Source organism: Staurois parvus, unplaced genomic scaffold (genome assembly GCF_062004578.1).
Source record: "Staurois parvus isolate SC_StPar_1 unplaced genomic scaffold, SC_StPar_1.0 ptg002845l, whole genome shotgun sequence".
NCBI lineage: Eukaryota > Metazoa > Chordata > Amphibia > Anura > Ranidae > Staurois > Staurois parvus.
Genome location: NW_028320641.1, coordinates 160716 through 173007, shown reverse-complemented (window position 1 = coordinate 173007; position 12292 = coordinate 160716). Strand labels below are relative to the sequence as shown.

Sequence of the window (12292 nt, the reverse complement as noted above, 5' to 3'; positions counted from 1 at the left end):
ACTGTCCTCTCTCTGATCCATGATGCTCCCCAATACGCATCTTTGATCCATGTTGCTGGAGCATCGGCTGCTAGTGATCTGCGGGATGAGCGGCGTGTGTGAGTGTAATCAGCGGTGCAGCAGAAAAGGGGTTAACTGTGACAGCTCTGTGCTGTGGTTGTTGATTGGCTACTTCTGCTGCAAACCGTGACATGCGCAGATGCGACAGGGACACACATCTTCATAGGGGAACTCATCTTGCCACTGTGGCATGCTGGGAACTGTGCGAGCCCCGCCCATTGTGTCATCTCCATAACGACGGCTTGGTTGGAGGGTGAGAGGCGGGGCCGGTGAGGCAGTGAATTTTGTATCTCCTGTGTGTGCCGGATATTACAAAACACCCAGCGAGCCGGATAAATGTCGTCGGTGGGCCTCCTGTGACCCGCGGGCCGTAGTTTGAGGACCTCTGAATTAAAGTATAACTAAAGGCAAAACTTTTTTTTTGTTTGTTTGTTTTTAGTTTTTGGATGGAGTGGAAATGAATTAGAACTCCTGTCAGGTTTTATTGCGGTCTGTGTCCCCATTAGGGAGATTCACCCTCTCTGTCCTGTTTACCATTCAACAGGAAGAAGGGTCAGCCGCACACCGGAGGATAGATGAATATAATGTGTATTTATTGATCCATAGGACACACAAAACACCAGGACATGCTTACAGGACCTGCTAACGCGTTTCACACGATCGCGTGCTTCATCATATCAAAGAAAACAACAAAAGTGCCGTCTTATATACAGTCAGGTCCATAAATATTGGGACATCGACACAATTCTAACATTTTTGGCTCTATACACCACCACAATGGATTTGAAATGAAATGAACAAGATGTGCTTTAACTGCAGACTGTCAGCTTTAATTTGAGGGTATTTACATACAAATCAGGTGAACGGTGTAGGAATTATAACAGTTTTCATATGTGCCCCCCACTTGTTAACGGACCAAAAGTAATGGGACAATTGGCTTCTCAGCTGTTCCATGGCCAGGTGTGTGTTATTCCCTCATTATCCCAATTACAATGAGCAGATAAAAGGTCCAGAGTTCATTTCAAGTGTGCTATTTGCATTTGGAATCTGTTGCTGTCAACTCTCAAGATGAGATCCAAAGAGCTGTCACTATCAGTGAAGCCATCATTAGGCTGAAAAAACAAAACAAACCCATCAGAGAGATAGCAAAAACATTAGGCGTGGCCAAAACAACTGTTTGGAACATTCCTAAAAAGAAGGAACGCACCGGTGAGCTCAGCAACACCAAAAGACCCGGAAGACCACGGAAAACAACTGTGGTGGATGAGCGAAGAATTCTTTCCCTGAATCCTGAGGGTATACCTACTGATACATTGTAACAAGACATAGAAAACCATTGTATCAGAAGTAGTGATCTCAGAGAACAACAAGAAAGGAAGAAAAGAAAAAAGAAAAATTAAGTAAAATAAAAAGATAAAGAAAGAGAAAAAGAAAAATGGATAAAAATAATTGTGAGAAATAGAATAACAAACACAGATAAAAGTGAGTAAATATCCCAAGAAGATATGGGCTAAGAAGCCAAGTTAGTAAATGATCAAAATTTAAATATAAATATATGCAAAAATGCATGAAAAACAAACAAAAAAAAACACAAAAACGCATGTCTACTTGGGATAAAATCACAAAACACCATACATATTCAGACCGGGTTATATCAAAACAGCAGAAAAAGAAAAAAAAAAAATATATATATATATACACATACACACACATACATATATATATATATATACACACACACACATATATATATATATATACACACACACACACATACATATATATATACACACACCAAAAGCAACACATCAAAAAACAAAAAAAGAAACGCATAAAAAAAAAGGAAAAATCCCAAAGGGAAAAAAGAGATGGCATTAAAGATGTGTGTGCATATTCACATGTAAAGTGCATGATGTGCCCAAATGATCGTGCATCCAAATAAACTAAGTAATGTTTCCCATTGTCATTGAAGATGGAAGTAAAAGAAAACCCCAAATTTTAGGTTGTCTCCAGAAAAGTAATAGAGGGGAAATCTTCCAATGGGGGCACTAGTTCTCTGGTGACCTGGGAGTCCCCTTAATTTGCAGGCATTTCCTCCTGTTTTGGCGATGGGAGAGGAAGTAGAGGGAACTCTGCAATGGCGCACAGATGGCAAAAAAAAATTTTTTGACGGGTTGTAATCCTCCCTTTTATTCAACCCGAAATGGGAAAAAAAATGTTGCCTACTAATAACCGATTAAGATTCGTTTTATTCTGGAAAAGTTTTACAAAATTCCAAAAAATCCTGTCTGGTAAGATTTGAGTGTTATGCAGGCCATAGACCGTAAAAAAAAAAAAAATCGGTCGCTCAATAGGCCAACGTTACCACCAACGGTAAAAAAACTCGGCTGATTTTCGTCCCGTCTATGTCTGGCATTTAATTACTTCTGTCCATGCAGAGAGCTCCGCTATTATATTTTATATGAAAAGTCTTGCGGTTGCAACAATGTATCCATTTTGGATACAGATATTTTTATTCAGATACAAATAGATACATTGTTGCAACCACAAGACTTTTCATATAAATATAATAGCAGACTGGAATTCTTCTTCTTTTTCTTCCTCTTGCAGGTCATGGCTCATGCGCAGATTTTTTATCGGTACAAAGATCGGCCGGTTTGCCCATCATTGCCGGGAAAATTGGCCAATTGGCCAACTTCACCGATAAAGTGCCAAAATCCAGAAAAACTGCCAACCAATTAACCCACTAACAGTGCGAAAATCGACCGATATTTTTTTTCGGCCGAAAACCTGAATGTACAGTTAGGGCCGGTTCACACCCTATGCAGTCCAGTGCGCTTTTTTTTTTTTTCTGCATTAAAAACGCATGGACAGTAGGTTATATGGTTTCCAATGGCATCGTTCACCCCAGTGCGGTCTGTTTCAGTGCGTTCCAGTTCCAGAAAAAAGTAGAACATGCTGCATTTTTTTCTGCACTGGACTGCACTGCTGACTTGTAAAAAAAAACAGCCACTCAGCCGTCCCTTGATCCAGCGATGTTCTCTGTCCCTGGCACCAACTGTGGGCACCGCGCTGTGACAGCTTGTGGCTTCCCAGCCGGGTGCCCACTGTGTTTTGTGGATTGTCCCGCAGTCCTCTGGGGCCTATCACATGTCCCAGAAGACTGCGGGAAGGGAGGAGAAGTTCCGTTTCCAATCGCCTAGGCGGTCGGAACAGAAGTGGGAGCGGGTACCTGTCAATATCGGGTACCCTCTCCTTAAAGGTGCCAATTCTTCACGGGAGGCAGAGGACCAATCCTGAACCCCTTTGCGCCGGCCGCACACAAATGTGCGGCCTCCCGGTGTCTGGGCCTAAACGCTGAGTGGCCACACATTTGCGTTCATGTAGCAAAAAACATGTGCTGAGAGCGCGCGCCCTGCGCGCTCCCAGCACACGTGTGGTACGGAAAGGTCCCGGTCCGCTCTTTCGATTGGGACCTTTCCCGATCACGTGACCGCCGTGACGACGCGTCACAGTGGTCACATGATTCCTAAACCATGGCCCACCCGCCCCGCCTCCCGGCGTCTGAAACTCTTAAAGGGCCGGGAGGCGCCGGCAGCAAGGGTTTAAAGTGGAACTTCCCCTTTTGGGTGGTACTCCGCTTTAAAATAAAGAGGGGGAAAAAATGCATCGGAACGCATCCAAAACGCGCATGCACAAACGCATCTGGTCTGCGCTTCTATAGTCTGAACCGGCCCTTAAGGCGGAACTCTAGGCTACATGTAAAGCATTTTCACATTCTTTATTTTACTCATCTATTCTTCCAAATTAAATTTTTTTTTTTTCCAATTATTTTCATATACCAGATGAAAGCTGAAATAGGACTTACATTGGAAGCCAGAGGATGGAAAGTGTTTATAGGTTCATAGAGGGGGGAAAACAGAGCTCAAGAAGAGCATTAATGTGGTGCTCATAAGTAATTTAAAAAAAAAAAAAAAAAAGGTGTCAGGCGACTAGAACATCAAATCAAACGGCAGGCTTTATAAAGTGCGGCGTCCCTGTTGGCATTAGACAGCTGTATGGCACAGTGGGGGGGGGGGGGGGGGGGGGAATCAGAGGAGTACGAGGATGACAGGTCTTGTACATGCGCTTTAAAGTGGTTGTAAACCTCAGACATGAAATATGAACAAAGCACATCCCTCCACAGTGTGTACTTGTCTCAATCCAGAGCACTAAATGTCATTTTTGTCTGCTGCCTCCTTCCTCTGCTGTCACCATGAATCGCTTCTCACAAGTTTTCCTGACACCAAGAGAAAAAAAGGTGATGGGGAGGAACCTCCAGCTGATTGAAAGCCTCAGCTCTGTTCCTGTTAGCTGTATGGTGGGGGGGTGTCTCTTCCCTCCAATCCGCTCTCATTGAGCTTTGTAGAGTGTAAGTTTAGCTCTCCGCCCCTTTTTTTGTCCGCTTTTAAAATTCTGCACTTTAGCAATAAACGTTGTTTGCAGTATTCGTAAGAAATGAAGACTCCAAAGATATGAAGAACACATTCTGTCAAATTGCCCACCTTTCAGGGCCTCATCGGAAGGGGATCCTGTGAGGCCCTGAAATATTGGCAGTTTGACCCATGTGACATTGTGCTCTTAAAGTCTCTCAATCAACACCATTTTTAATCCTTATCCTTCTAACATTAGTAAATAGATAGGAAGGTAGATCATATTTACCTTTTAATTTTTATTTTTTTCTTCCTTGTTTCTGGCCTAGGCAATAGATAGGAAGGTAGATTATATTTACTTTTGAATTTTTTTTTTTTTTTCTTACTTCCTTGTTTCTGGCCTAAGCAATAGATAGGAAGGTAGATTATATTTACTTTTTATTTTTACATTTTTTTTTTCTTACTTCCTTGTTTCTGGCCTAGGCAATAGATAGGAAGGTAGATTATATTTCCTTGTTTAATTTTCTTTTCCCGTTTCTTACTTCCTTAGGCCTAGGCAAATGATGTTCTATATCCCAGGATACTTCAGGAGGAGAGGAGGGGTTTTCTCAGCTAAGCACGTCCTCCTACTTGTATGCCTGAGCTAAGGGCAAATGGTTTCCAGGAAGTAAATGCTGCAGGAATCATCTGCCCTTACTCAAGATGGCCAGAAATGCTAGGAGAGTGTTTTTCTAAGTGATTTATCAGCAGGGAGATGTAGCTGGGTGGGGAGTTTGCTTTGAATATTAAAAATGAGTTAAATGGCGTTTCTTGCTTTGTGGTGCTCAGATGCAGCGTAGATCCAGCTGGGAAAATCAACCTTGGATTCTGGTGACTTCCTTTTACTACAAATTTTCCAGTACGCCATCTGTCAGTACAAGCACCCCTCCATCACGTGGTCCAGTACGCCATCTGTCAGTACAAGCACCCCTCCATCACATGGTCCAGTACGCCATCTGTCAGTACAAGCACCCCTCCATCACATGGTCCAGTACGCCATCTGTCAATACAAGCACCCCCCTCCATCACATGGTCCAGTACGCCATCTGTCAGTACAAGCACCCCTCCATCACGTGGTCCAGTACGCCATCTGTCAGTACAAGCACCCCTCCATCACGTGGTCCAGTACGCCATCTGTCAGTACAAGCACCCCTCCATCACGTGGTCCAGTACGCCATCTGTCAGTACAAGCACCTCCCTCCATCACATGGTCCAGTACGCCATCTGTCAGTACAAGCACCCCTCCATCACATGGTCCAGTACGCCATCTGTCAGTACAAGCACCCCCCTCCAGTACATGGTCCAGTACGCCATCTGTCAGTACAAGCACCCCCCTCCATCACATGGTCCAGTACGCCATCTGTCAGTACAAGCACCCCTCCATCACATGGTCCAGTACGCCATCTGTCAGTACAAGCACCCCTCCATCACATGGTCCAGTACGCCATCTGTCAGTACAAGCACCCCTCCATCACGTGGTCCAGTACGCCATCTGTCAGTACAAGCACCCCTCTCCATCACATGGTCCAGTACGCCATCTGTCAGTACAAGCACCCCCCTCCATCACGTGGTCCAGTACGCCATCTGTCAGTACAAGCACCCCCCTCCATAACGTGGTCCAGTACGCCATCTGTCAGTACAAGCACCCCTCCATCACGTGGTCCAGTACGCCATCTGTCAATACAAGCACCCCTCTGCATCACGTGGTCCAGTACGCCATCTGTCAGTACAAGCACCCCTACATCACGTGGTCCAGTACGCCATCTGTCAGTACAAGCACCCCCCCTCCATTACGTGGTCCAGTACGCCATCTGTCAGTACAAGCACCCCTCCATCACGTGGTCCAGTACGCCATCTGTCAGTACAAGCACCCCCCTCCATCACGTGGTCCAGTACGCCATCTGTCAGTACAAGCACACCCCTCCATCACGTGGTCCAGTACGCCATCTGTCAGTACAAGCACCCCCCTCCATCACGTGGTCCAGTACGCCATCTGTCAGTACAAGCACCCCTCCATCACGTGGTCCAGTACGCCATCTGTCAGTACAAGCACCCCTCCATCACATGGTCCAGTACGCCATCTGTCAGTACAAGCACCCCTCCATCACGTGGTCCAGTACGCCGTCTGTCAGTACAAGCACCCCCCTCCATCACATGGTCCAGTACGCCATCTGTCAGTACAAGCACCCCTCCATCACGTGGTCCAGTACGCCATCTGTCAGTACAAGCACCCCCTCCATCACGTGGTCCAGTACGCCATCTGTCAGTACAAGCACCCCTCCATCACGTGGTCCAGTACGCCATCTGTCAGTACAAGCACCCCCCTCCATCACGTGGTCCAGTACGCCATCTGTCAGTACAAGCACCCCCCTCCATCACGTGGTCCAGTACGCCATCTGTCAGTACAAGCACCCCTCCATCACGTGGTCCAGTACGCCATCTGTCAGTACAAGCACCCCTCCATCACATGGTCCAGTACGCCATCTGTCAGTACAAGCACCCCTCCATCACGTGGTCCAGTACGCCATCTGTCAGTACAAGCACCCCCCTCCATCACGTGGTCCAGTACGCCATCTGTCAGTACAAGCACCCCCTCCATCACGTGGTCCAGTACGCCATCTGTCAGTACAAGCACCCCCCTCCATCATGTGGTACAAGCACCCCTCTGCATCACGTGGTCCAGTACACCATCTGTCAGTACAAGCACCCCTCCATCACGTGATCCAGTACGCCATCTGTCAGTACAAGCACCCCTCCATCACGTGGTCCATTACGCCATCTGTCAATGCAAGCACCCCTCTGCATCACATGGTCCAGTATGCCATCTGTCAGTACAAGCACCCCTCCATCACGTGGTCCAGTACGCCATCTGTCAGTACAAGCACCCCTCCATCACGTGGTCCAGTACGCCATCTGTCAGTACAAGCACCCCCCTCCATCACGTGGTCCAGTACGCCATCTGTCAGTACAAGCACCCCCCTCCATCACGTGGTCCAGTACGCCATCTGTCAGTACAAGCACCCCTCCATCACGTGGTCCAGTACGCCATCTGTCAGTACAAGCACCCCTCCATCACGTGGTCCAGTACGCCATCTGTCAGTACAAGCACCCCCCTCCATCACGTGGTCCAGTACGCCATCTGTCAGTACAAGCACCCCCCTCCATCACGTGGTCCAGTACGCCATCTGTCAGTACAAGCACCCCCCTCCATCACGTGGTCCAGTACGCCATCTGTCAGTACAAGCACACCCCTCCATCACGTGGTCCAGTACTCCATCTGTCAGTACAAGCACTCCTCCATCACGTGGTCCAGTACGCCATCTGTCAGTACAAGCACCCCTCCATCACGTGGTCCAGTACGCCATCTGTCAGTACAAGCACCCCTCCATCACGTGGTCCAGTACGCCATCTGTCAGTACAAGCACCCCTCCATCACGTGGTCCAGTACGCCATCTGTCAGTACAAGCACCCCCCTCCATCACGTGGTCCAGTACGCCATCTGTCAGTACAAGCACACCCCTCCATCACGTGGTCCAGTACGCCATCTGTCAGTACAAGCACCCCTCCATCACGTGGTCCAGTACGCCATCTGTCAGTACAAGCACCCCTCCATCATGTGGTCCAGTACGCCATCTGTCAGTACAAGCACCCCTCCATCACGTGGTCCAGTACGCCATCTGTCAATACAAGCACCCCCCTCCATCACGTGGTCCAGTACGCCATCTGTCAGTACAAGTACCCCCCTCCATCACGTGGTCCAGCACGGACTGTGCTGCTCTATACAGGACTTCCTTGGTGCACATGTAAGGGGATCCTCAGGCTGGCTACAGTGGATAACCAATTTTCTGATTTTCAGCCATCGCTCCAACGATTCCTGGACACCGTCAGCAGTTCTCTGTCATGTAAATGTGGTTGTGAAGGTTTGTGTCTCTGCCGGGGCAGGAACACTGCAGGTGATTCCAGTTGTCACCATCCTGTAGGCCTTGATAGAAGGTGCAAAGTCCCCCCGGGTTCAGTTGATGTGGAAGTGATAATCTGTGTTGTCCCTGTTTGCTTTGTGTGAGCCGCCATGTCAGATGCTTCTAATGATTGGTTCTTCCTCCCAAAATGCCTCATGAAACCCAGAACCTGCATAGCTGGGCTTCCGATGACCTTTCAGCCCGAGCCATCCCAGCATCCTCCGGGCCTGACGGAAGCCTGGAAGATAGATGTAAACAGGTAGATGGAAGACACCTGTGTGCACTAACCACCGAACTGCACTGATGTCATGCGTGTGCAATGCGTGTATTAATCAGACCCCCGTCCATGTTCTGTAGTTCATGCTGGAATAAAATCAAAGATGGGAACAGCGGGGATTGTTCTACCAATATCTGTGTAATTCTGTGTTCCCTCTTTGGAACCCCATAATATTATTAATAGGACAGAGAAGGTTAGAACTCTGCAGGGTTGTATTTCTTGACTTCTGCTGGGTAAATCTCTTGATTGCATTCAAAATTCATTTTTTTTTTTTTTTAATCTGCAGAGGTTTTCCTTCTCCATTCCTGAATCTGGTTATTGGGTCAGAAAGTACAGTGGGATCTTCTCAGCAGGGAACCAGACAATACAAATAGCCTCACTCTTTAGCCGTGGTGAGGCCCGAGCCAAGCTGTCCGGCAGGTCCTCCCCTCATTGCAATGTAGTAGGCCTGGTTCACACCTATGCCTGTTGCTATTGACGTTTTTTCCGGCGCACTTTGCATTTTTGAACACGCATTTTAGGAAAGTATTTGGTGCAATTTACACTCTGGCACTCGAGTCGCAACAAAGTATTGCAGGAACAATTTCAAAGTCGCGAACTTGAAAAGGTTCCTGAACCAGTTTGATGCGACTTTGAGTGCCAGAGAATGTAGCATCAGTCACGTCAAAGTAATTCAAGAACCTTTTCAAGGTCCCAGCAACTTTGAAAATGTTCCTGCACTACTTTAATGTGACTTGGGTGCCAGAGAATGGTACAGTGAACATTTTCAAAGTCGCGAATTTGAACATGTTCCTGCACTACTTGGATGCGACTTTGAGTGCCAGAGAATGTACAGTAGCATCAGTCACGTCAAAGTACTTCAAGAACCTTTTCAAAGTCCCAGGAACTTTGGAAATGTTCCTGCACTACTTTGATGTGACTTGGGTGCCAGAGAATGTACAGTAGCTTCGATCACATCAAAGTACACATCACATCAAAGTAATGCAAGAACTTGTTCAAAGTCCCAGCAACTTTGGAAATGTTCCTGCACTACTTTGGTGCCGGAGAATGTACAGCAGCATCAGTCACATCAAAGTAGTGCAGGAACATTTTCAAAGTCGCAAATTTGAAAATGTTCCTGCACTAGTTTGATACGACTTTGAGTGCCAGAGAATATACAGTAGCTTCAGTCACAGAGTAATTCAAGAACCTATTCAAAGTCCCAGCAACTTTGGAAATGTTCATGCACTACTTTGATGCGACTTGGGTACCAGAGAATGGTACAGTAGCCTCAGTCACATCAAAGTAGTGCAGGAACATTTTCAAAGTCGCAAATTTGAAAATGTTCCTGCGCTACTTGGATGCGACTTGGGTGCCAGAGAATATACAGTAGCATCGGTCACGTCAAAGTAATTCCAGAACCTTTTCAAACTCCCAGCAACTTTGGAAATGTTCCTGCACTACTTGGGTGCCGGAGAATGTACAGTAGCATCAGTCACATCAAAGTAGTGCAGGAACATTTTCAGAGTCGCAAATTTGAAGATGTTCCTGCACTAGTTTGATGCGACTTTGAAAAGGTTCTTGAATTACTTTGGCGTGACCGAAGCTACTGTATATTCTCTGGCACCCAAATTCGCATCAAACTAGTGCAGGAACATTTTCAAAGTTGCTGGAACTTTGAAAAGGTTCTGGAATTACTTTGAAGTGACCGATACTACTGTACATTCTCTGGCACACAATTCGCATCACAGTAGTGCAGGAACGTTTTCAAATTCGCGACTTTGAAAATGTTCCTGCACTACTTTGATGTGACTGATGCTACTGTACACTCTCTGGCACTCAAAGTCCCAGCAACTTTGAAAATGTTCCTGCATTACTTGGATGCGACTTGGGTGCCAGAGAATGTACAGTAGTATCGGTCACTTCAAAGTAATTCCAGAGCCTTTTCAAAGTCCCAGCAACTTTGGAAATGTTCCTGCACTACTTTGATGCGACTTGGGTGCCGGAGTGTAAAGTGCACCCAATGAAAGTCACATCAAAGTTGCACTCAATACTTTCCTAATGGCCAAAAAAAACACATAACGCATCAAAAACTCGCCATTTGTGGGTTCCATCTAAGTCTATTACACCAAAAACCGCAATGCAGGTATAAAAGGATAGATGTGAACGTGTCCCATAGGAGACCATGTTAAATGGACTCTAGTGCGGTTCTGTAGGACGCACACAAAAACAAACGCATAGGTGTGAACCAGGCCTTGGTGTGGGGTCCTGATAGAGCAGCACCAACAGAACCCCAGATGTCAAGAAAATACTTAATCCGCAGATTAAACTATCAAACTGCAGAGTAAGACAGACAGAGCAGCAGGGAGCCCTTCAAGATTCAGAAAATGACATTTATTGTCAGATTGTGACCTCGCCAGTGTCATTTTATTTTTAAAAAAAAGTCAAAATTTGTCCATTTGATTGCACTTATGCCCCCCCCCCCCCCCCAACGGAAAGGTACATTTAACTGCATTGCATTGTTCAGTGCGATTTGGTTTCTAGGTCCTGACAGGAAGCCGACTTGTGATTTCAGACCATTTCTTTAAGACAGATTACACCCCGAAGACTGGCTGCAGTTGCCTCCTTAGATAAAATAGTTAATAACACTTTGACTTGCGTGTTCCTGTTGTTGTCATGTCTTCAGTCGTTAGATCTGTGTACAGAATGTAATACAGTGATGGTTTAACCCGCTCTTGCATGTGTCGTCCTTCCTTCGTCAATCACACTACACTGCTTGGGTTTTATCTCCACATAGAAATGGCGTCCCGTCCTGGGGGCATGGCCATGCCATTATTACATTGTGTTGTAACCATGGCCACTAGTTTCCATGTGCTTAATCATTTCTCTCATCTCGTTTGTTCCTGCCCTGACCTGATAAAGAATCTGAGCTAATAATTAATCTGGGAATTCTAAAAATAGAATAACTTGCCGCTTTCATAAAATACACCCCCCCACCCCTCCTCCATATTGTGATCCTGGGCACAGACAAGAGATGGATACGGAGATAGATGTGCGCAATGCCAAATACTTTTATCATGATAAATCGGTCCATTGCAGGTTTCACGTTTACTCAGAAATAGCTGCCTGTGTTGTCCAGGATATTCTATGTAGAGGCAAAACGTTTTTTTTTTTTTTTTGGAACGTTTGGGATGGAGTAGGGAAGGGTTAGGCAGGAGGCCGCACACGGGAGCACATTTCTTTCCTGCAATCACGGGTCATTGTTGACCAGGAAATCCCCCCACCAGCCAAGACAGTGATTATTGCAGCCACTAGATAATCGTATGTAAAATCCATCAGGCTGGTTGTACCCAATTTGATTGATCACCTTGGGTACATTCAGCCTGCCCATAGATGGCTGGGATCTCGGCCAGTTCCTGCTGAACTGTCCGTGTTTCGAACCGTCTATGGCCAGCTGTAGAGCCCCTGTTAGGCTTTAATTGCTAGCTGATAGGAGACATAGACTGTGAAAATGTACATTTCATATAGCTGATTGGGGCTTCTGAAAGGATTACAGAACCAATTTA

The 12292-nt window shown here is 46.3% G+C and overlaps 1 protein-coding gene across 1 annotated transcript in view; it reads left to right on the top strand.

Moving 5' to 3' along the window:
• Positions 1-12292, top strand: part of LOC149429047 (CLIP-associating protein 1-like) — a gene marked incomplete at its 5' end in the record, with an annotated part of 158285 nt that overhangs the window by 96791 nt on the left and 49202 nt on the right. Inside the window, one exon of the mRNA XM_089666790.1 lies at positions 8637-8729. Coding sequence (XP_089522916.1) covers positions 8637-8729 — 93 coding nt within the window. The remainder of the gene's footprint in view (positions 1-8636; positions 8730-12292) is intronic.